Source organism: Channa argus, chromosome 8, assembly GCF_033026475.1.
Source record: "Channa argus isolate prfri chromosome 8, Channa argus male v1.0, whole genome shotgun sequence".
In the NCBI taxonomy this organism is placed as follows: domain Eukaryota; kingdom Metazoa; phylum Chordata; class Actinopteri; order Anabantiformes; family Channidae; genus Channa; species Channa argus.
In genome coordinates this window covers 7924919-7950960 of record NC_090204.1, presented here as the reverse complement: position 1 = coordinate 7950960, position 26042 = coordinate 7924919, and the positions used below count along the sequence as shown (strand labels likewise).

Here is a 26042-nt window from a genome sequence, read left to right as displayed (position 1 = left end):
AACCACAGATGGCTCTATACAATCCTACAGTGAATTGTGTTTAAATATCATTATTGTTGGGTTGAGTTTTAATGTAAAGTAACGTGCCCTGAGATGATTTTGAGTTTCCAGCTCCTCTTCTATAGTGTAGGTGCAGCTAATGCTGATGCTAACTGACTCTGTTTCAGCGGGTGAAGCTGTTCAGCTTTTAGCGAGGACACTAAATGTACCAGCTGCACCTTTCAACCCATAAGGCAATTTACTGTTTTTAATCATCTTTTTTTTTTTAAATACCTGTTTTGTTGTTAGCTCAGTTTTCAGCCGCTAGTTGTTATGTTTCTGTGCACCACTTAAATACCTTTAAAATAAAAAATAAAATGATACGTTCACGTGGCTCACTGAGATCTACTGCTGGTGAGGCCGTAGACCTACAGTACGTAGCACATGCATTTAAGACAGACCTGGTACCATGTCCCTGAAGTCTTAGCATCACTAATCTAAGCTTCACAGTGTGTTTCTTTATTCATGAACATCTGAGCCACATCTTCTCTTTTCCAGTCTCAACTAAATACAAATAATGTGATTCCAACTCATTCAGCTTGCTTGCAAGGCTACAAATGATTCAGATTTTTGTGGCTGCCATACTAACTTTCATACTAAGCTCAAGACTTCAGTGTATGTAACCTCCAACTTACCTGCCGAATTTTCTGCTCTATTTTCAGGATTCTTTATGATGTGCCAGGATTTCTGGTTCGTGGAAGAGTTGATTGACACAGACGTTTTTCCCCTGAGGGAACTATAAAATAAATCAGGATTCTTGAATCTTATCTCTTCATGGTGTCTGCAGTATATGGGAACCATGTAAGGGCACAAAGAAACCAAGACAGTTGAGTGACTCAAACAAGCCCACAATCAGACAAGTCAAGAGACAAGCAGAAATTTTACTTGATCAGTGGATTAATAAAGGTTTCATCTGTTTCTATGTGGATTTTGGTTCCTGCTTTATGAGATACATTTAACTAGTTATTCATTTTTTTCCCTTTTTGCCTTGAGCTCTTTCTGGCCAGCAGCAAAATGAGTAATGCTTTCCCAAATGGAAAAGGTTTGAATGTCCTTTCTCGCTTAGATCACAGAAAGACAGCATGCAGCATGGGCATAAGACCGAGCAGAATGTAAATCCTGACACTTCATAAGTAAAGCACATCACAAGTGGAGTCATTAGCAAAGCAGGAAGCTGTGAAAAGAGTGAGGGAATCAGTAACTACTCTACTCTGGACTCAGCTTCAGCGCTCGGCACTCAGTGTGTGCATTTTATAATATATATATATATATATATATATATATATATACATACATACATATATGTATACATACATATACACACACACACACACACACACACACACACACACACACACACATATATATATATATATATATATATATATATATATATATATATATATATATATATATATATATATATATATAAAACGTAAAGAGTAAAGTGCCATTTTGAAGGATGTAATAATTTTGAGTTAAGTCATTTGTTTTTATTTGCCATTTGTTTTGTTTAAGCACAGTGCCCCCCCCCCATCCTTTATGAGCTGTCCACTTTGTTGCCTTACATGTACAGATAATTTTTTTTTAGCTGTGGGGATCTCTTTTACCCTAGGAGGTTTTGATTGAAACTATGTGGCATTAACATCAGCTCACCAGCTTTTAAGTATGTCTGAATACCACTAATGAGAGGCAATTAAATATTCTAGAGTTTCCAAATGTCGTTAGGCCTTGGAGAAAGGCCAGAGCCAAGGGTATCATCCAACCTTCTACTGCCACTTCCTGCCCCAGTTGGATAAGTATTGATGAAAAGCCCTGCTATTAATGGGTAAGTGCATGTTCATAAGTCTATTAGTTCACTGATAACTGCACAAACTCCTGTTTTAGCTGTTTCGTGTGTGAGACGTCTCTTAGGAGAGAAGGGAAAAAAATCCTTGATGTGTATGACCCTAAAGATATGTCATAAGTTTAGGGGTGAATGCATTAAGAGACAACACGTACTTTGGCCTTTTTTGTTGGTTTGTTTCAATGTTGTACACCCAAAGCATAAAAGAGCTCAAAGCTTTTCTGCTGCTTTACTTCCCTGTGACTCAGTAAGTCCTTCATCTCCTGCCCTACAGGTATCTCTCACACTGTATTGTTAGAGGGAAAGCACTGTAGGCCTAACCTAATGCTAAATCATTTTTCAATATATGTCATTTGTTCATTCATTTATTAGCTCTGTGTGCTGAGCTTTCATTCTAGGACATTTGCCTTGGAAGACATTAGGCACATTTGCAGTTACTGAAACAAGGCTAACCCAGAACTCTTTTCTGTGAATTGCAGGCTGCTTGCAAGGCTAAAAAGTTTGCATATATATTGTCTAAAGGTTATCTGTTACATATGAGGGTAAATGATACAGACTGGTTGTAAGTCTGTCAGTCAAACAATAGGGGTTTTCAACATTCATCAATGTTGACCAGATACTAATCTGAAAATGTTAACACTTTGTTAAAAAATGTGTTGCATAATCAGGGCCGAAAATATTAAAAGATAAGCTCAGCCCAAAAGTGAATTTAAATGAAAAGAATCTCAGTAAGCATTATTATTGTAGAAGCCACATCTCTCTGTTGCATTAATGAAGACCTGAATTGTTCAAAACAAACAGTGGGATGACGTTAAACAAAGCTTAACTCTGGTTTTAGGAAGTTCTGGTATTTGCTGAAAATAACTCGGTTTCCAGCATGACTGGATTAAGCTACTATGGGACCCTGGGGCGGTGATGAGCTGTGGGCTTCTGTTGATCCACCTCCCACTTCTATGCATTGTGTGAATATTGGTTCGAGTGCAGAACACACAGCAGACTATCCAGTCCATGGCACCTTAAAGAAACAGTGAGGCTGGAACAGGCTGTGTGTCATTTAGCTCATAGGAATATGTGCACAAAACGTCACATGTAAATACAATTTACTGTAAATTGAAATGATAAAGTTTTCTCTGTAATATAATTTTTGACAGGTACAAAAGAAAACAGTTTCTGCACCCTTACAACTAGCAGGGCAGATTCCTATTCTTCTTAATTCATTTCCATTAACTAACTGACAAAAGGCGACTCCTGTTTGTCTAATTGAGTCTCATTCCCACAGCTTTTATAACAGGGATTTATATTGTTTCATCAACCAGATGATATGACAATTTTACCTGAAACTGATACTAAGCATATCCTTAATTTTGCAAAAGATGTTAGACACATTAAAGTCAAATACCTGTCACCATATTTAATGTGTTTTCGCTCCAGGTAACAGGAGCTTTGCTGAAAATAAAAGTGAAAATAAAATTGTTTTATCATCCTAGCTCATTAGAAGCTTTTCCCTTTATCTGATGGCAATTCTTGTCAACAGTGTATATGATTGTCAGCACCTTTGTTCTGAGATAGTTTGTGCTGCACTGTGCTGATGTTGTTAGTGATTGAAGAGATGCTGCGCAAACACAGAAGGAGAAAATTAGATCCTATTAATAAAGGAACAGAGGAGTTTATGTAGCATCTGATGCCCCTCTCCACCCAGAGATTGTTTGAAATTAGTGCTATGTTATATGCTTTAAACTCTCGGAAGCATTGCTGCCTAATTCATCTCCCAGTGTATGTGCTCTGAATTTTAAACAATTATTCCGAATAGTTCCAGCTGAAGGCTTTAATGTAATATTTACTTTATTTCATTTACAGAATGTCAGAATACATCATTTTCCATTAGCATTTTCAATTTAACAAATGTCTTCAGTAAAAGATGATGATTAAGGTCATGATATGAATGAATGGTGAACAAATGAGTCACAGGACATCACATTATCAGTTTTATTCAGTTACGTTTTTGCTCCTGCAGCGTATCTGTGTCATTTAACACAGAAAGAATTGGTGTTGGCATCAATGAACTGTCCATTGAGTAATGCTCCTAATAAATGGCCTGGTTTGGAGCATACATGCTGCTAATACACACAAACCTGCAAATTCCATCTAAAATCTGAATTATTCATCATGTTTGGTGTGTTTGAGCTGACACATCTAAAACTATGAGTCTACTGCATATGTAAATATTGGTGTGAATCTGTGTGTGGATAGTCAATGAGTGAAAGAGGGAGCTCAATAGTTAGCATATTTATATTTATTTAGGTGCTTATATATTCTATAAGTTGCTCTAACTCTGGATTCTTGTAGATTTGCTTAAAGACAGAATGCCACACTGAAGCATTCGATGCATTAGGTCTTATTCTCTTCTCTTACCTTGAAAACGGACACACATCTATGATCTATGATCTGCTACCTTGTACTGATTTCTTTGCTTTTCATTTTGACATAATTTCAGGCATGAACATGTTCTCCATGACAATGCATCCAACAATTATCATTCTTTGCTGCTAGAAAAATAAATTGCACAGCCTTTGTAAAGTACTTCTCTTTTTCTTAATTTTTAATATATGTGCACAAACAGACTTTTCATATATTGTCTTAAGATATTGCAAGTACTTAACTGATCTATTAAATTATGGGTTTAGGTTTTGTTTTGTCATTTTGCTTTTACAGTTTTAAAAGGGTACATAATGACATTGTGAAACAAACACAAACACAGTAACTGCCCACCACATGGGGAAAGCTCCTTCTGCATTGCCTGACACAGGTGGAAAGAGAAAGATACGCAGCAGCAAACCACATGAGAGTCAAGTAAAACATTTGCAGAGAAAATCTTGTGGGGTGCATTTCACTCTGTAGTCCGTTAAGATTTTAGAGTTTTCAAAAGCCAAAGTGATAATTGATTTTTTCTGTTGACAAGGCTGAAATAAGTGTACCCTCATTTCAATTACTCCGCTTCAACAATATAAACAGCTCTCACTCTGTGAGTCAGTCTGTCCCTTCATCAGCTGCTGTCACAGTACGCCAGTCAGACATCCATTTGGACCAGCACATCAACAGCTGGCGCCTCAGCTACTTTGGTTTTCCGACGCAGCAGATGAGACCAGCTCCTGAAGGATGGAGTGGAGCGGAGGAGAAGCTCCTTGAGACCTGCCCTAAACTCCCGGCGAATCAAGCAGTAGAGTACAGGGTTGAGGCAGCTGTTGGTGTGTGCCAAACACACTGTCAGGGGGAAGGCGTAGGCCTGTGCATTGTAGAAAGCCTTGCTGAAGGGCACAAGGTCAAACTTTATGAGCACTCCCCAGAGAGTGAGCGCCTGATTGGGAAGCCAGCACAGAAAGAAGGACAGAACCACGATGGCAATGGATTTGGTCACTTTAGAGCGACGGCTTTGCCGTCCCTGCTCTGGGCCTGCTGCACCTGTGATGCGCCGGCTGAGAATCAAACGCAGTAGTAGTAGATAGCAGACGGTGATTATGATCAGAGGAATAAGGAAGCCCAGCAGGACCTTTTGCAATTGGTATAGACCCAAAAGAAGCTGTGGATCCCAGCTGCCTGAGTCTGGGAAGCGCACCAGGCAAAGCTCCTCGTCTGACACTTGGGCACTGGTGGAGTAGATGGCATGAGGCAAAGTGGCCAGCAGGGAGACGGCCCAGATGCCCAGGCTCATCCACTTGGCCCTGGCAGCTGCCGCCCGCCGGCAGTGCATCTTCAGCGCAGAGGAGATAGAGTAATAGCGGGCTACACTCATAGCTGTGAGGAAGAACACACTGGCATACATATTCATGGTTGTAACGGAGTTGATAATTTTACACATAACACGACCAAATGGCCAACGGAAATCCAGGGCTGTGTCCACTGCCCAGAAAGGTAAAGTGAGAACAAACTGTAGGTCTGTGATAGCCAGTCCCATCACGAAGCAGTTGATGGATGATTGCTTCTGCCTGTAACGTGAGTGCAGCAGATACAGAGCCAATGAGTTTCCCACCAGCCCAAGTGCACAGACTATAGAGTAGACACATGCTATCATCACACGTACCACTAGACTGGAGGTGTCTCCTTGAAGTTCCATGATAGACTCTTTAGTGAGGAGCTGCAGCCAGCAGTGCAGTGACAGATTGCTGATGGACCCTCCACCGGGGTTGTCATCCTGTAGTATTTGCTGCTCACATGCCTCTGGGGCCAGTGTTTGAAGTGCAGTCTCATTCAGCTGCATGGCCGGGCTCTTTTGCTCTCACGTTGGACAGTGAAGTTGTACAGCTATTTGTTACCAAAAAGGCAGAAAAAAGTTGCAGTTGATATCATGGCAATAAGTCATCCTGCTCACTAACAGATGATCTCCCATAGAGCCACAGATGCTATCCTCTGTCACTCTGTCACGATCCTCTTCTTCTCCTCTCTTCCACAACAACTCACGACTCTGCGCGCCGCGTCAATTTATAGCGTCTGGGTGAACGGGCACAGCTCCGCCGCGCGGTCGACGCTGCAGCCGGATGATTGGGTAAGAGCGAAATCCGCTCTGATACCCGCAGCAACATCTAAGTCTTCCAGCATGTCCGTCAGGGGTGAAGCCCTAATGTATCCTGACTCTACACCGACAGCTTCAAGATTATCGTGTTTATGGTTTGTTTTGTTTTGTTTTCTTTTTTGAGGGGGAGACGAGGAGACACGTGCGCGTAAAACTGGTTAAGGCGTGGAGAGGACGTTTTAATCGACTGTACACAGGTGCAAGAGAAGGATCAAGGACAAAACAATTAGAGACCTTCAGCCTTTTTTTAAGAGCAGTGTGTCCGGATCAACATGTCCCGCTCTGGTTTTAAAAGTGTAGGATATGCGCTTTTACAAATCCTCTGGCTGCTGCAACATTTTAAAGGAAAAGGGAAACGGGGTCAGGAGAGTGCAAAAACAAACCGCTGTGGTTAAGGAAAAGCAAAACTAACAAACAAATAAATATGGTATTATCTGTACTGCTACTACTAGGCTTACTTCTAATAATAGTACGTATTTTGTGCTGCAAAATCCTAAACGAATTTTGATCATTTTACACCAATATTTATCACTTTAGCATAATTAAACCTTTGATGCCTTTACTGACAAAAATGGAGTAACAGAGAAATGTATCCTCTGTTTATCTCTGGCAAAAATATTTCAGGTTTTAAATATGTATAAACAAGCACCAATCATAGATTGAATTTCTTACAATGTTTTTTAAGAGAGAGTCAATGCAGTTTTCCAGAAACTTCGAGCACAAATTGCCACAAGTAAATACATAATAAAAATCTGCAAGCAATAAAGGATTATTTCTGTCATTTTATCATTTAATCAAACTATCCTCACTCCACACCGACACTAAAACCAGCATTCAGTCATCTTTACCAACTTTTGGCAACCAGCAGCCTGGCTGCATCTGTTGTTTTCCCATAGACTATGTACACATACGTTTCTTCATTCTAAAAACCAGGACTTATCTTCAACCACGCAGGTTGTTGGAGTGCTGGAGCCCAGCAATCATAGGGTGAGAAGTGGGTTCCACACTGGACGGGCCACTAATCTCTAGTCTCATGGCCAGCACAGAGAGCATACACAGACAGGCAGCCATTCACACTCACATCCACACATATCGGCAATTTAGAGTTTTCTGGTTCAGAAAACAGTTTACATACCTTGCACACTTCCATGCATGTTGGAGACAATTCATTAGGCTTTTCTATTTATGGTTTTCTGTTAATCCAAAATATATACTTCTTCTATCATATCATATGCTGCAGAGCTCACTCCGTGTCAGTGCTGGTTCGTTGCCAGCAAACATTTGGTGCCACCTGTTGTAGATGCTGTCAGGTTGTCCAACCGTCCAGAGAGACTTTGGTATACAGAAACAAATCTAGTTGTCCTCAGACTGTAAATGAAACCCTTTCACTTTCTGTTACGTTTCCCTCTACTATACAATAAGTATTCCCCCCTTGTAGGCTGAGCAAATTAAAGGACTTCACTATGTGAAGAAGAATTAATCTGCGTCACAGCGACCCAGTTCTTGTCATCTTAACAATCCCTAAACCTCCAAGTGTGCAAGCACTTGACAGTCTTCCTGCTTAATGTTCTAAGCCTTCAACTAAATCTGCACATTACTAAGTACATGCCATTTTACAGCAACCACTTTTTACATACTCTGAGTTATTCATGTAGATATAAAAAATCCTCACATAACACTGTGATCATAATGTAGATAGATGCATTAGTAACTGCTCAGGGGAAGCAGTATACTTAGCATATAGGTAAACACAAACACTCCCTTTTGCCCATTTTGTGTGTGCAACAGAAGTTTTGCAGCTTTATTACCACAGGCAGATATTACAGTTACACTCTAGAGGTTTCCAAATAAAGGAAATACTTGTTGCAGGATGCATTGTTGTGTTTTGCTGAAATTCCAGTAAAAAGAAAATTGGTGCTGCAGTTACGAATTTGAGTCAGGTGTGAGCCAAAGGCTGTGGAGATGCAAAGGAACCTGACCGCCCATTGTTAACACAATGTATACTAATATCACCTTGAGCGTCACCTTGATGCTCCATACTTTTAAGGATCGCAAGGACCAGGTTTTGACAGCTTTTTTGTGGGCTCGATGTTATTTATCGGAAAACCCATCAATCAACATTCTTTCCAACCATTTGTATCCCAATTTGTAATAAAATCGTAATCATTATATCGCGAACTTCTTCCATTAGAGGGCAGTCTTTAGCATACTAGTTATTTATTAAGGCAATAAATCCTTTACATTTCAAATTACATTTACATTTATGTCATTTAGCAGACGCTTTCATCCATAGCGACTTACAAGTGAGTTACAAGGCATGCAAAAATATAAGTCAAGGAAAAAACATCAAAGCAAAGTGCTATCAGAAGACGTGTTTACGTTAATAGATTTAAGTGCGTAGGAAGGTGTGGGAGAGTTTTGTTTTCAGCAGTTTTTTGAATAATCGTATTGCGAGTTTGATGGCTCGTTCCATCATCGTGGGATCGCTGAGCTGAGCTGCTTGGTGTCTTGTGTGCGGTGGTGGTTCATTGTTGTTCATTGGCAAAGCGCAGCGGACGGGAGGGACCGTAGACCTGAATGAGGGAGTTGTTTGATAGGCTTCATCTACATCCTCAAGGTGCATTGTACTCCAATCCTGTGTAGCTGAAGCTCTCAGAAGAGCTTTAACGGCCCCTGTGGAATGAATTAACCTATTGCTTAATAATGCTTCTCTCAAAAATTACAACACAGGCAGGTGGTATTATTACAGTTTAAAATTAAACATTCTCTTTTTATTTCAAGCAGTCACACATTCTATTAATAACCCAATGTATTTTACTTTTTTCCACTGTTTTAATTTTGGCTCTGGACTCTTTCAGAATAACCTAGAGAATGATCTCCAAATGATCTGCCACCACTACATCTGGTGTTTGTACTTTTACCATTAGTAAAGAAAAGTACACATTGTGACATAGTTATTTGATGAGCTTTTTTAAGACTCACTTGAGTGACGTAACCAGCTCTGTGGCGACACTGTGCCCGGTTAATGAAACCTTTATGTGTTTACACGTTGTTGACTCACCCTCACAACCACTCCATGCACCTTTATCAAAATATGCTTTGTTCATGCTGCATCTGAGTTGACTGGACTGAGGTGTAAATCACTCTGTGAGTCATTTTCCCTCTGGAAACTTTAATATCCATCACAGAAACTGGTCTTCTGGACAATAGGATACATTGACATGTACCTTTCTTAACTGAAGAACCGAAGTACTGCCTGAATCTGCATTTTATTACCTCCCCAAGATTCTATGATGCACTTGGGAACTTCAAAAAATTATATGTTACTGAGTTGAAGATAGGGTTAGTGTATTTTTGCTATGGTGATGCAATCAGCTGTCTGAAACCAAAAGATGTGTGTGTTTTTTTTTTCACCAAGCAGTCAAAACAACTGTCTTCCTAACTAGGTTGAAGCTATAAATATTAGATTCTCTTGTTAAGTCTAAGATTGTACTGATTACACATTAAGCTTAATTTGTCGTCTTCACAAGATGAAGCTGATTTAAGATGCTTCCAATTAACAGCGAGTTGTCTGCTCTGCTAAAATTTTACCAAACTTACCTTGCCAATAGGTCTGAAATTCGGACTCAGAGATCAGACGCAACTGTGATGACATCCAGACCGTCTGTGGCCCATGAATTTATTTTGATATTTCCATAAAAATCAGTATGAAGCTTTAGAGCAGATGAATGTTACAAATGATTGCTCACCCTACAATCCTCCAGAATGCACTGTCAGGGGCAGTTTGATCTTTTTCAATTAGTTAGGGTGGCTGTAACATCTGTGAAGAACTCTGAGACTGAGAACTCTGAGAAGTTAGTTATGATTTATTTTTTCTTCCTTGGATGTTTGTCCTCATTAAAATGTAATTTGTTATTCTGTCAAGTTTAAAGCAAAAGACTGTTTTGGCCAAGACACCTCTGCTTACCCAGCTTACCAAATTGCATCACAGTAATGCTAACAGACAAATAAGCAAAAACTGTCTAATGTGCTTTTCACAGTTAGCAAGCTATGAAAACTCTGTTGTAAGGCTACATAAGCAATGCCATCCTATCAACATCACTTAATTTGCCATGAATTGAGAACAAATAATAGCTGTCAAACCAAGAAATGCATCTTTTTTATTGACTGAAACAGGAACATGTGCAGTGTGTTTTAATGTACCCAATGGTTTATTAGCCCTGTTGTTTTAGAATCAAATTGACTTTCGTTTTGCTGCAAACACCTGGCTGTATGTAAAGAGTATGACAGACATGGCCCTTAATCTTTTGACCCAGTGTACAGCATTGATTGTGCATTGCATTAGTTTTGAGATTTGGATTTAGCTTGAAATGTGTTTTTTCACTGGCTTATCTATTCCTGTGCCCTATATGCACTTATTGTCCTATAATCCCACCACTTAATTCAAACTTTACGTACAATTTCCAGTGGAAGTGGATTGATTTATGAAAACACATGAAGTCACACTGCCTCTTACTAATAGTAACCAGTGTGCAAGTTTTTTTATTATTCCTGTTGAACTGCACAATGCTAGCAACTCTTTTATGAATTCCTTCACATTCATAGTGTAGTCCATCATTTTGAAAAACATGCCCTTGCTAGGAATTGTTGAAAACAACTTTATGTATAAATAATGCACATTTTGTATAAATCCACAAAAATACATTCAGTTGCATAATTTCAGGGTGGCCAGTCCAAGTAAATTATAGAGACCTTTATTATCAGGCAGTTAATCGATGCCAGGACAATTTCTTGTGCTGATATGTGCCTTAATTGAAAGACAGAGAGGCTGCTTATAGCTGACATTTAGATAGTTTACAGTGTAAAAATGGAAATAAGTTAAGTATTTAATAGATGGTAGAGAAATAAGTTGCCCTTAGTAGTATCAGTTCTACAGCAATGTGACGAAAATTCTAATTCATTAACAAAATGACCTCACATGAAAGAAATCATCAGCTGCATTTTACATTATTTTTACTTTTATAATATAACAAAACAAATCTTTCCAATTATCTGAACTTTTTCTACATTTCTGTCATGAGCCATGTCTAAAAAAACAACAGAAAAAAGACAAAAGAAAAACAACATAACACTTTCTGTTGCTCTTGCATTTCTCTATGGTGGGAGCTCGCAAGCTTGACTATGTGGTTAGTTGTTTAATTCCCTCACTCTCTCTGTGAAATTGGAAAAAACTATTTTGTTAATAAGAAAGTTTGGAGGTGCTCAGCAATCCTCCACCAAACAAACAGTACACTGTTTGTCTGAGTCAGCGTCACACCTTGAAACAAAAAAGGCCCATTTGTAGATTAAAAGAAGGTGAGGGGCACACCTTGATTCACTCAGGCTTCTCATCATTCCCTCATGGCTGCGCAAACTCAGTGGGAGCCGGTGTGTGGAGGATCTCAGCTCCTTGGGGATTCAGTTAATCAAAGTAGTGCGTTAAGTTGCTGATTACAGACACTGGTGGTCAACAGACTTTCAGCTTGATTAAAGGCAAAGAATTGAATGGACAGAGTCAAAAAAGAAGACAAGGGACAGGAGCAGGGAGAAAACGAGTCGACCAGATCACACATCACAGATCAGATCACATACATGCATGGCTGACGATGTAACACTAACATTTAAATTAAGGGTTTGTTTACTGTGTTTTACATAAAACACAGTCCTTTGCTCTGCATGCTGTTAATACTGATTATGCAGATCATAAATTTGTGACGAACCCGGTTCAAAGCCAGTCATTTCTAAACAGAAAAATGACTTTGTTAACAATTGTTTGCACTGATTGGAGGAGGAAAAGCCTCTGGGCGCAAAGAATATTCCTTCAATCACACATAATACTATGAAATAGATCGGCATCAAATTGGTTACGACATTCATAAGCTTTGAAATTGGCAGTTCTGGAAACTTACAGAAATTGTGTGCTTGAATGTCTGACTTTAGCTGCATTCCTCAGCACTGTCACATTCTAGCTTCACAGTCCAACAAAACACTGACTTATTCAAAAAAATATTTTCTTTAAAAAACAAGTCCCATGTTTTGGATTCAGTTAAACCTGAAATCTTTTTTACATTTTATGACTATCCAAATACAAGTGCCAAATTAAGTCTGTACCTCCAAGGAATGTTATACTTGAGTGTCAGTCAGGTTAAGAGCACTTTCATTTCATCACCCATGGACTGCACTGATGAGCCAGACAGTGCTGTGGACACAAGCTAAAGCCTGTCTTCAGCAAGTAAATACAATTTATCAACATGGGCAAGTGGTCTGAGTCATTAGATAAGAGGTCATCTGTGTTACCTTTGGCCCAGTTTTCTGTCTCCCTCTCAATGAAACATGTCTCCTCTGACATCAAACTTACTGTAGTCAACCTTTGAGACATTGAATCAAATCTTTTCAGTCAGAGCTGTCAAAGAGAAATATTGAGTTTAACTGTTTGAGGTCTAAAATGTAATAGAGAGAAAATGGATCCATATGGTTTCCGTCCAACTGATCTACAGCAATTTTGACATCTTGTGTTTGAGGCTAGTCCCTGAACGTTCGACTAATTATACATTCAAATCAAACTATACACATCATCATAGCCCTGTTTAACCAGTGTGACAGACTGAAACACACTGATTTACACTGACAGAATAATCAAATCCAGGCAAAGGAATCACACTAAATCTTGACAGGCAATATCAGGGTAAGATTCAAATTCATATACTGATATAAAACAGTATCACAAATAAGGCAAAGACACAAAGACTTTATACATATACTAAAGGCAAAACGGGAATGATTAAAAACTAATTTCTCTGTCTGGGAAGCAACCCCAGCTAATTCCCTGCTTTAGGAGGAGGACGAGTAATTGGGGAATTTATGTGGGAATTATTTCCTCTTTCCTCTTACATGTCATCAGCATGTGGTCGCAGCCTGCCAGAGCGATGGGGATCCAGTGTCACAGTAGCTATGTGACCAGTGATTGGATCTACATGGAAATGACCCATGCTTTCCTCCTGACTGCTGTTAATAGACACAGGCTCCAAACTGGTTCGCTCTTGGATCACTCCCAGCTTTCCCATCAGTGCAGCAATATCGTCCAATCCTGGGTCTCCAGGGAAGTGTCGATGCAGAGGCTCTGATTCATCCTCAGTGGAGAACGGGGGCTCAATGACATGAAGCACACGGGAAGCTTGAAGGTTCTGCAGGGACCGTGACTGGACTGTGTGAGAATAAGACAGAGAAAAAAATCAGCTTGTGCCATTGTGCTTGCAGCATGTGTTCTTTCGTGAGTACATAAATCTCAGCCGCAATACCATGGTATGCAACTTTGTATATATTTGACTCTTTAGAGAACTTCCACAATTTCTCCTTAATTAGTACATTTGAGAGCTTTGCTTAACTTTAAAATCTGGTCTTTAGCATTCAGAGTAAGGTATGAAAGTGAATCAGTTTATAGGTGTTTGATGTAGTGGGTGTTTGCTCAGAAGCTGTTGACTGAATAATAGCTTAATACTCATAGTGACAATATGATGTTTAAAGGAGGATAATTTGAATTTCAATTAAACATAACTCCCCAAACTACAGAATAATCCTCAAAAGCGAGGTGAAAACCTGTGAAGTTGCCCTTTAAGTGAACAGCTAATCCTCAGACAAGCAGAGCAGGCTGTGGGGCTCTGCACAACAGAACCTTTCCAGCTGTGGGTGAGACTGCAGTTTTAACAAGCTTGTTGGCTGTGACAGAGAGGTGCCGGATTAGTTGGCAGGTGGGCGCACAAAGCTATTTGTTGCTGAAGGTTACTCACTTCTGACTGGACTGAAGTCTCCTTGGCTGACCTTGGTGTCAGAGAAAGGCTTAAGACTGGGGAACAGGATTAGGGAGAAGGACAGCAAAAGCACCTGAGAATGTGGTAAAAAAAAAAGAAAATCAAGAGAAAAGAGAGAAAAAGACTGATCAAAACACACACAATTCATAATGCATTCAACTCAAAGAAAGTTGATACTTGAAAATGTTCTTTTGTAGGGCCTGGATAGTCCCCTCTGTCATTATGCTTTCAGACTGCAATGTTCAGAAGAAACACTACTCACACTGCACTTCACTTGTGAAATATTCTTTGACTGGGAACTGAAACTCATTTATATGTATAGATTAAAAATTCTATTCCACTCATGTTGCCTCCGGCACCTGATTCTACTGCAGTGATCAAAGGCTGTAAATGACTTCTGTTCATACATTGTATTTTTCTGAATGGTGACTGCATCTTTTTATCTCTTTTGTGCAGATCATGTAGCCTACACATCTAGATTGTCACAGTGGCTACACCACTGTAACTGTTGTTGCTATTTGGCTTCCTGTGGAGGTGGGTGTTTTTAAGCAGTTAGTTCAGTTGGCTGGCACATACGCTGACAATGTCCCTACCAGTACACATGTCCCTGTCTGGGCAGGCTTGCTAGATGTATTCATGACCAGGGCCTGCAGCCTGCGCAGCTGTTCCATTAGTGACCTACAGAGAAAAGAGGGGTAAAGGTGAAAAAAAGAATGTAAAACATACGCGAAAATAATTTGATGAACAAGTGTTTGACATCACAAGAAATAAAGGCAAAATGCTAAAGGTAATTTCTGTGTGAAAAACTGTCAACAACAATAATATTTTGTTTAAAGATCAGAAAAGATTAAATGAGTGGGAATGAAACGAAAACATATTTTTTAAAATCACTCACATGTTGCATTTCTCCAGCTGGGACACTTTCCTCTGCAGCTCCTGGTTGTGCGCATTGCAGGCAGCCATTCTAGAGGAAGTAATACACAGTGCATGAACAGTAAGAGCAGGACAAGTTCGAACTCATCAGATACAAAAAACTATTTAACTCACTTAATTTATGACTTAGTTTAAAAAAAAATACTGAGCATTGCTACCATGCATTCAACATAATTAGTCAAAGATCAATTTCCCACTAAGTCAACAGCTGACACTCAAAACTCACATATACTTTTAATCAAAATTTCTACACAGCCCCCACTCTTAAATGCAAATCTTGCTAAGGTAGTGAATTTGACACAGAAATGCTGCTAAAATGGATTACACATCTGAAGCAAAAGTAAGTCTCTGCAAGTTGAAAATTGGGCCATTTCCAGCAGCTAATAGGTTGACATAGTTAGCATGGGGAGAGGTCAGTCAACACCAGGATAAAATCAGAGATGGTCGGCCCATCAGGATGCCCCAAGGTGACATTTATACTGAAATGAAATGGCTGAGGGCTGCCTTGAGGGTTTACAATCTGTTTTAGAAAATGGATAATGATAATGGAAAGCATATTGAATATTAATTGTATCCATAAATATTCAAAACCATAAATATTTTTCTTGTAATATTTGTCCAAAACGTATTTTACCTGCTCTCCAGCCCATCAATATACTCCTTCTTCTTCTTCCTGCTCTCCTGGGCAGACTGCTTATTGCGAATCTTTCTGCGTATTTTCTTCAATATCCTTTCTTCGTACTGATTGACAGAGCACACATCATTTGAGGCTCCACGGGATAAATTCTGGGAGCTGATAATTGTTTGTTATTGTTAAATTACTGATAGCAGTTTACCTTTGTGAGAGGTAGTTGGCTCGGTAAAGTCACCCCCTCCTTTACTAAAAGCTTCTTCTCATCTTCATTGAGAATCAGCTCCTGAATGGACTGTTGGGATGGCTGGGGGGGCTGGTGGAGAGATATGAATACTAATATTTAAAACATCATCACTTGAGTTTGATGACATTTTCTCTCTCCCTCACATCTTTTCCTCCTCCCTCTGCTCTCTCCCTAGAACCACACAGGAAGTAGATAAGTAAGTGCAGACTATCAGTCCACCTTCATCAGTTTCATTTCATGGCTCTCTCAAAGTAATTATGGCGTGGGAACTAAGTTGCATTTTGCCACTCTCAACTTCATCTTATTAAATTGGGCTGCAAAGATGAGCTCAATACCCACAGCGAGCTGAAACCCACGCCATTGCATGCCCACTTTTCTGATCTTCTGTATTTACTTGATAGCCCCAGCTTTCAAGAGCATTTTTGGGGGGGGAACTAAAAGATTATTATTCTTCCTCTCCGCAAAATGCGATGTAGCATTTTCTTTGAAGTCCCAACAATTTAAAGAGGTCATGTCTCAAAAATAAACTGACAAACAGAATGATAGGGAAGCTTAAAGTGAAGACAAAATAGAGAAAGTTTAAAAATAGGAAATATATTTGCAATTCCAAATGTCAAACCCCTTGGTGCCTTTCACTGGAGCGTTTTCACCCGATGTACTGATGTTTTCACCGAAGCACGACACTAACACACAAATGTACACAGGTTTCATGCACGAATCAAGCAGCCAAGAAGAGACACACACAAACCCAATCTATACTATCATTCTCCATTTACTGCTACAACAGCATCTCCACAGACACCATCAAGCTCCCAACACGGGCGAGAAACACTTACAGGATCAGGTGTGCCAGACAGAAGCAGATCTTTGACAGTCATCGGGAAGCCAGAGGACAGCTGCAGTCTATGTGCATCAGTGGGATATGGTGTAATCCTTGTCCTCCCTGTTGGGAAGCCGGCCTCCCAGCCATCTGGGCCCACCCCACACAGACATTAGGAAACACATAAAGTCCATGCAAACAATCAGTCATCAAGACGTGCTAGTGTCATTGTTTGGATACTTTGATAAACAACAAAAAGATGAAATATCAAATAGTAATTATTATTTATTATAATATAATTATTATCTGTACATGTGTGTTCTTGTACACAGTCACATATAAGGGGATATAGAAGAACTTATCTAGAAGATTTTTGTAACTAAAATGTCAAACCAGCCATCTTTTTCATTGATAGTTCCCTGCCTCTAACAATAATTGGAAATCAGAATATTGTTTAAGTAATCTCTTTGAATGTAGTTGCAGCCTTAGATGTTACAATTTGTGGATATTTGTGACTTACTGAGGTCAATGGAGATGTTCGCTTCCAATGCTGCCTTGGTTTGGGGCATCGTTCCAAAGTACTGAGCGTCCCCAGGGGGGCTCTCGGATCTCTGTGGACTGTCCATCTGGTCTGAGGGAGGGTCCTCACTGATCCCACTGTCGCTGGGAGATGGAGACCAGAGAGGTGAGCCCGACACAGAGTCACTTCCGGTCAGAAGAGCATTGAGAAAGTCATCGTTTGCCTGTTGGGGTGGATGCATCATCTGCTGGGGGAAAAGTGTTCTCATTAGTCTGTCTCTGTAAGATGACAACAGTTTGAGACATGAGCAAGTGTTTTAAAAATAGACTACGGGGTTGTGAAGGAGGAACTGTACAGTGGAAAGGAAGTAAACAAGTAATTGCAGTATGGATGAGTGACATCAGAGCCTCCCCTAAAGTCTCACGCACGTTTGGGTCCTGGATTGGCCAGTTGGGAGGGGTGCCACGGTGTCCTGTGTCTTCGTGACGAAGAATTCCATCGTTTTGATCAAACAGCCAGTTAAGCAGCTCAGTGCAATCACAACCCTTAAATGAAACGATGACATGTAATGACAACGCACAGGAGTATGCATTTTACTCTTCGAAGTAAATAAAAGAAAACTGCAAAGGTTTCATGTGTTGCCACAGCTGGGGGCTGCTGATTTACGGCCAACAATTTACTGTTATCCTCCCTGAACACACTGTTCTCTACAACATGTTCCCACAGAATATGTTGTCAGTAAGACAGAATTACACTTATGTAATAAATATATCTGTTTAATGTCATTCTAAAACACATTTCACTGCAGATTTAACATTTAGCTGAACATTTTTAATTTTCTCTCAAACCTGAACTTTGCTCAGTGCTGTATAACTAGCACCTACAGATCCCACTTAAGGAGAAATTCATCACTTGTAATAAAAAGAAAGTATTTACCTGATCTGGGTAATGCTCCATAATACTCTTTGTGGGTGGCACAACAAAGATGGCAACCCAAAAACAAAAAGGTCCAGACAAAATATCCACTTCACTTTGTTGTGGAGTAGCTTTGTCTTTGTTCCTAAAGAGTCTCCACAGTATCTCTTTGCTCCCCTCTCAGGTCCAAAGTTTAAACTCCAACACAACACACCTACCTAACTACCTCGCTTTGTTTTCATTGGCTTTGAGAAGATACAATCTGACTGGTAGCCAAAAGCAGACAAATAAAGAACTTCAGATGGTGTATCTGGGATCTCCGCTTCGATGTAGAACACCAGAAAGGTCAAAGTCTGTTGCTTCCTTTCCTTTTATTTTTTGACAACATATTGACCTGAGGATAGCTCTGACCTTTGGCATATATTCAGAACCCCGCCAGCAGACAGTGGCCAGGATCAAGAAAACAAAAGACAATATTTAAATAAACTATAGAATAAGAGCATTACACAGCTGTGTCAATCCTGTATCAATAAAATATTATACACGCTATTTAATGGTAAAAGTGTTATAAGGTAGTCAGATTAAAATGTCACGTTAAATGATGCTTTAACTACAGCAATTGGTCCGAAAAGGAGACTTTAAATAAAGTGTGTGCCTGTGTTGTAAATATTAAGATGTAACCAGCAGCTTTAGCTTAGCTGGAAACAAATGAACCACTGCTAATCCACGGATTAAAAAAACTACAATTTCGTTTCTACACATTTTTACATGTAGTAGAGGTTAAACAAATAGAATTAAGCCTATTGTTGGAATTAGTGAGCACTGAAGTGCTGGTGGATGGAATTTGACAGAGCCACATTAGCTGTTTGTTCTGTTCCAAGCTGCTGGGCTGATCTCACACCCGTGTTTTGCACATGCATCTCACCAGGGTCAGTGAGCATATTCCTTCACATGAGAAGTCATTTCTCTAAATCTCAAGGGTTCTTACTGGTAAGAACCCTGCCACCAGTGTTAATGTGGTTTCAACTTATATAGTTAGCTTTAGTTTTTTACATTTCTTTTTACTTAAAATTATTGTTTTGGATTTTTTGGTTTCTGTTTATATTATTTATTGCTTCTATGATTGCTTGGTGGGGCATACACCAAACTAAGTGTTACAGTTACTAACTTATTAGTCTTTATAATGAGCTTAGTTTTAATACCAACTTTAATTCATACTTTTTTAAATTTTATTTTAGTTATATATTCTATTTTAGGTAACTCATAATCTTTCATACCTCAAATTTATTTATGGGAGTAATGCTGTAGTAGTTTGAGTTTCAGTAAAAATTTTCAATTCTCATGGTCTCACCTATGATGCCAGAAAAAAAAACAGGTCCAGTACTTCTCCTTATGACATTAGGTTTTCACCCACGCCCTCTGTTTTCATTATCATGTTAAAAACTAAAACAAGGTCTGTGCCAGTGACCTTATTTTATCACACATCACATTTGGAAATGTAAATAGGTTTATCTAAAAAAACACGCAGTGAAGAAGGTTCAGGGACAATAGCAGACCCACTAATCTCCATGCTAAAACATGATGGGTATGATAAGCAACCTGTCAGCTGACTCAGCACAGAGTTACTGTCTTGCCAGGACTGTCTGTTGGTTTTTCATAAAAAAGGTATGACCTAATCATTATTACTATGCTATCTAATGGAAGATGGTTCCAAAGGGCAAAAGCTCTGTAATGATACTACAAGATATTTATGACAACACCATCCAATAGTTTGTTTTATGTGAACCTGTGTGGTATTAAGAAGGTTTAAGCCAGCATGTTTTGGTGTATGACATGTATTAAGATTCATCAAAAGTACACTGAATATAATAACAAAATAGAATAGGTTTAAAACAAAGGCAGCAAGTGACATAAAATACAAACAATCATATACAAACTCTATGTTACAAACTTCTACAAAAAACAGGAAAATTATTTGAAACACAATTAAATGTTATACAAACAGGAAGAACAATGATGTAAATTACATATAAGATATTATATTATATTAAGTGTCTGGTACTCAAATTTATTAGACACTTATGTAATATACACGTCTAATAAATTACATATAAGATTTTTTTTTTTTGGCTTATTCCGTGAGTTCAGGGTCACCACAGCAGATCATTGTGATCATGTTGATTTGGCACAGTTTTTACACCGGATGCCTTTCCTGATGCAACCCTCCCCAGTTTCTACCGGACTTGGACCAGCACTGCACAGCTGGGGATGGGAATGGGCTGTTGGAGGTTCAGTGTCTATATTATATTATATTATATTATATTATATTATATTATATTATATTATATTATATTATATTATATTATATTATATTATATTATATTATATTATATTATATTATATTATATTATATTATATTACAAAAAGTGTCTAAACAAATTCAGAAGCCCTTGTACACTTCTTTTTCCTTAAAACATAACAATATTGCCACCTACAACTTTAGGATTGATTACCTCTGTAAAGAAAAATTTCAACTCCATTTGTTATTTACTTTGTTCTTTACAGCAATTAACAACAATGTGCCTAGAAAAACTTGTAGGTGAACACTAAGTCAAAGCACCCTGGTGCAATTCATCAATCCAGTGGAGTTAAAAAAGCTAAGAAGACCAACAATCTTTTTCTGCCATTGAAGCACTCTCTGCTGGCATTTCCTAAGGACAGAGGGAGGATTTACTTTTTCAAAAATGCACTGCTGCAAGTGAGCAATATATATGGGGGGTTTACCAATTTCAGAAGCTTACCAGTCTAGTATAGAATAATGCAGTATAGTGGTATAGTAAATAGTGCATGTTTACAAATTTTTGGTTGGGGGGTGGTCAACAAACCATGACTGAAGACAAGGTGAACAAAATTTACTTGTTAAATTTAAGACAATAGATTTGCAAAGTTCTAACAATTAAACCACATTGCTCATTAAATAAATCCATCTACTTACCTCTGATTTACAGGAAATTGTGAAATTTGGTAGGTCAGCTAGATCAATATGTTGTATGGAAGAGACAGTACATTTAACTTAAAATGATTTTGTTGCTTAAAATTCTGAGCACTGTGAATAGTACACTTAGTTGTCAAGAATTGTAAAATACATGTTTTATAATTGTGTACAAAATACAGTTCTTCTTCCAGATTACTTTTTAACGTGCTAACTAATTATAATTTACAGTTTTCCCTTAACCCTTTACTTTTTCAGATTTTCCTAAGAAAAGTTAGAGAAGGTCATGACTAGATTATAAAGAATCAAAATATATTTTAATTAATTACACATTCCTCACTAAATGTGAACTTGCATGTTGGGGCTTCATACAATAGTTTATACACAGCAGGACAAAAGCAACTAAAACACAAACTAATAACAAATTATGCAATCTTAAGGGACCTCACACGCCAAACAGATTTTACTTTATTTTACAGACTGGGGCTCAAAAAATGGTGTTGCAATTAGAAAATGATTATAAATGCTTTAAACTTGAACTTGTCAATAAACTGTATGTTAATACAAGCATGGAACTTTGTTTTGTATTTTATATATTATATTTTTACTTCAAGACCATATTTAAAAAGAATTATAGACAGGTACCTACCACCTTCTCACTTTGGTGGGGGGTAGCACATGGGGTGGCCAATCATATTTTGAGGGTCCCCTCTCTGGCACCACCCCAATAAACTTATGTAAGTCTTTCTTTACTGGCTGTGAAACATTTGGAGAGCTGAGATGCCTATTGCCCAGAGCTTGCTCTACTGTTGTGCACATGTCTTCACCTGTGCAAAAAGAGACACCGCCTTTAAACTACAAGGCCAGCAATCTGAAAGAACTCCGAAATATTAACTTAAGGTGTCTGGAGGCATTCAGCAGGACTTACTGTTACTACCACACCTTTTTTTTGCTAACTGTCTGTTGACCACAGATTGAAATTGACCATTGGCCCCGAGTTAGACTGGCGACCTGTTCAGGGTGTACCCCACCTTTTTCCCAATGACAGCTGGGATAGGCTTCAGCCCCCCATGACCCTAACAGGAAAAGCAATTAAGATAATGAATGGATGAATGGATGAATGGACAAATAGATCTCACACAATTTTAATTTCTAAGGAATATTTCTGAAGTATATAGTATACTTGACATATGTAAATATGAGAGCCATAAAAGGTGAAAGTGTAGAAATATGAAATGAAGGTGAGATGGGAACACATTCCTAGTGGGGGAAGATTTGTTAACAAGCCTCCAAAAACAACACGATACTGTACATTTACAGATGCTGAAAACAAAATGCCACACTGTCACAGTGTATAGTCTCTCAGGTATCATGCATAATTTGACATTATGGATAATTTGGAGAAGGACCACAACCAAACATTTTCCTTTTGCATTTTACTAAATCATTCCCACTAATTATACTTACAATGATAACTTCTAGGCTTTTCTTTGCCCATATAGTTAAACATGGTGGGAAAAACAATTCTGTTGAACAATAAAGCACAGAAGAATCTACTAAGCATACAAATTACCATCGCAGGGTCCTGACCCTGAGAAACAATTAGCATATCAGACCAGTTATGCGACAGCCGGCTCATTTGCATCAACTCTCTTGTGTGAGTTAAGGTTGACATCAAGGCTGCGTGAACAACTGATCTGAGAACAGAGAGTAAATGCAGAAAAAAAGAAAGAAACATCACAGCTTTTGATACAGCAGATAAATCAGATGCAAGTATTAGTCAAAAAAGATGTTTCCAACACCTTAAGTTCAGCTCCACTTTCACTGAAATATTGAGTTATTTTATTAACTAACCTCCATTCTTGTTTCATTGATTGGACAGACTACGACTACATTGGACAGGTTTGAAAATACACCTGACTCCAGTTGACGTTTACTGTCAATCTATGTTTATTAGGAATCTTAAATAAAGACTTTAATGATCAGGACTGTGTTTTACTAGTGTAGAAATGTTGTCTTTGTTGGTATTTATAACATTCGTCCAGATCAGATTACATTTTATGACAAGTTTTTATATTGTATATCCAAACCTTATCACAGTTGATAGCAGATCTGGAAAGTTTGCTGCAATGTTAAAATGTTGAAATGCATAAACCTCTGATGTGCTCAACCACAATCAGAAGAAATCACAACACTTTAAAACTATGAGTCATCTCTTACACCTTCAAATAATTTAGTTACGGTGTTTTGTTTATGAAGAGGCTCAGCCATTACATTTTAATCCATGGAAATAAGAATACAAAATGCTTGAATTTATTGATATTGTTTTGTCATGTTGTAACAATCTAACTTTAATACAAGGCAAGATAAAGGAAAATTCAACAAAAGAAAGAACTAAAACATTGGTTCAATGTGTTTGACAGAAACCTAAACTGCTTCCCTCTCCACAGGCTTCTTCACGCTCATTTATTCGGGTTCACTGGTCTGTTTGGTCGACCCAGTTATTCTGAGACAATCTAATTGCACTCTGTCAAATGAAAAATGGATTACCTGGAGCTAAAGTAAACAAGACACAGGTGAAGAGAGTCATCCCAAAAACTAAAACTTGCTTGCTTCATGGATCATGTTAGCCATAAGACCATTGGTAACCGGTGGCGTTCAGTAAATGAACAGAATGAACTTAATTTACGATAAGTGTTTTGTATGGTTTATAGGGAACACCAGTAAGTAAGATTCAGGGGACAGTCAAACTCTCAACAAACATCATCATCAGGGGAATCTCAGTGCTGACTGGTCTTGACAGAGTGGTGAGTTGATGCTACATTTGACTCAGAGTGATGTACATCCTCAGTCCCAGGAGTTTAAAACATGTGGAAAGACAACATTTTTTATTTTCATACTTTGTAGCATTGGTAGGTAGGGGTGGTGAATGGGTGCTAAAGGAAAAAAATTTCCACAGGAGTTCAGTTTTTTTTTTCTAACCCTAACTGTATTTATTTAATACCTGTACCCAGCCTAATCCTAACCAAACTTCTGTGTTTGAAATCCTGCATTTATGAGTGCTTAAACCAAAAAATCAGTGTGAAACAGGCAGCCATTTTGGTGCCATTGCGTATTTTCAACAGATGCCTTGCTCTGTACGTGTTGGTGCATTTAAAGCAACTGTTCAGTGGGTCATATGAGGGAATAGGGACAAATGAGGTTGGAGGACGTGTTGTTACCCAACAACTGTCAACTTGCAACCTCCATCATGTGCTTTTTTTTGTGAATGTGACATCTAGAGGTCATTTCATATTTGCCATATTATTATATATATATATATAATATATATTATATAAAAAGAATGACCACTTTTGTGTACAGTGTGTGCACCTCCTTTATATAAAACGCTGTTTTGTTTTTTCTTTTAAATGGCATCAGTTGAACAATACCTATGCCTCAGTATAAATTCCCTCTTTCAGTATCCTGTGTAGACAGTGGTCTGCTCAGGGCTGGCCCACAAACATGCTGCAGGGACTTCATCTCCCAGTTGAATACGGATGTTTGGAACCCAACCATGGCACAACTTGAGGGGTTCTGCTCAAAAGGACATCTGTGTTGCTTTACTCTCCTGTCACAATGAGTGCTTCTGCGCCAGCAAAATAAATGAATAGACATTTCTTTGCCACTTGCTTTGTCCTTTATTGAATCTGACATTATTTTTTTGTTTGGATGTTATGTGTAGACTACCAGTTGAACCCATTGCACTGTCTATACTTTACCATATTATCCTTAGATCATTAAGCTTTGGTAGGGATGAAGACCTGGTACTGTGATGTTAATGAAGTAATAATTGTTATACTCATGAAGCAAAATTGTACATTGCAAGCATAGTGCTCATAGGTTGTCAGTCTGTTTTTTACTTAAAATGTTTGTGGCTTAAAATAACATAAGTATAAGATGCGCGTCAGCAGCAAGCATGAAGCAGCAAGTTCACCATGTGACATGCCTACAGCTGATTCACAACAATTTTCCATTTCCAGTCAGAGAAATGAATCAACTCCTCTCTGAGAAAAGTCACATTTCATTGTTTTTGATGTACGTTAATTGAAACTATTTTCACTTGTGTTGGGTTGCCGCAATTCCCTGTATTTGTGTTTTTGTGCGTTTCTTGAATGATCTACACATTAAATAGAAATAATGAAAGCTAAACAAAATAGGAGAAGTGTTTGAGACACTCTTCAATAATGTCTCCTTATATATAACAGTTGTTCAGTGGTCCTTAAACAGCCCAATATCAATTTGCCCTAAATCAATAGAGCCAACAACATTGTCATTTATATATGCTATTGAGTACACAAATCAATGAATTCCCTGTGGTACTATTAAGTAATGAGTCTTCCTACACATTTTCCAACATAGCTGCAGTTGAGAGCAGACTCTAAAAGTTGTACTGTGTACTGTGCCAAAGCAGAGGAATAACCTGCTGTCAAGCATGTCAAATTATTCAGGGCTATCTACTAAGCCTTCCTTGGTTGGCTGGATTTCTATATAGTATGAACAGCAAATTTGATATTTAAGACACAGCTTTAGGGTAACTGGCAATAATTTATCACAGGGTAAGCATTACTTACGTGTGGGTGTCTTTACATGAATCACAAGACTGGGAAAAAGTCACGTTGGACCTTAGTCTCCATCTGCTGGTC

General features: G+C 38.5%; 2 protein-coding genes across 3 annotated transcripts; both read right to left on the bottom strand.

Annotated features, from left to right (window-relative positions):
- Positions 1-3706: 3706 nt before the first annotated feature.
- On the bottom strand, positions 3707-7063 carry rxfp3.2b (relaxin family peptide receptor 3.2b). The gene has a single exon (XM_067514440.1). The coding sequence runs from the start codon at positions 6138-6140 to the stop codon at positions 4953-4955; it is 1188 nt and encodes a 395-aa protein (XP_067370541.1). The 5' UTR covers positions 6141-7063; the 3' UTR covers positions 3707-4952.
- Positions 7064-10978: 3915 nt separating this feature from the next.
- creb3l3a (cAMP responsive element binding protein 3-like 3a) lies at positions 10979-18663 on the bottom strand. 2 transcript variants are annotated; one of them, XM_067514099.1, is made up of 11 exons: positions 18387-18663; positions 17879-17995; positions 17451-17694; positions 16947-17080; positions 16069-16179; positions 15867-15973; positions 15195-15263; positions 14893-14977; positions 14279-14372; positions 13383-13695; positions 10979-12859 (listed from the first exon to the last, which is right to left on the bottom strand). In XM_067514099.1, the coding sequence occupies exons 1-11, from the start codon at positions 18405-18407 to the stop codon at positions 12649-12651; spliced, it is 1506 nt and encodes a 501-aa protein (XP_067370200.1). In that variant the 5' UTR covers positions 18408-18663; the 3' UTR covers positions 10979-12648. The 2 variants fall into 2 exon arrangements, with proteins under 2 accessions (XP_067370200.1, XP_067370201.1); XM_067514100.1 differs by lacking the exon at positions 10979-12859 and having other exon boundaries at positions 12924-13695; positions 18387-18650.
- Positions 18664-26042: the final 7379 nt, after the last annotated feature.

Coding starts and splice junctions, on each gene's coding strand:
- rxfp3.2b (XM_067514440.1), bottom strand. CDS start 6,140: ATGCAGCTGAATGAGACTGCACTTCAAACACTGGCCCCAGAGGCATGT.
- creb3l3a (XM_067514099.1), bottom strand. CDS start 18,407: ATGGAGCATTACCCAGATCAG. Junction 17,996..18,386: donor TGGAGCATTACCCAGATCAG/GTAAATACTTTC, acceptor GTTTCATTTAAG/GGTTGTGATTGCACTGAGCT. Junction 17,695..17,878: donor GGCCAATCCAGGACCCAAAC/GTGCGTGAGACT, acceptor TTCCCCCAGCAG/ATGATGCATCCACCCCAACA.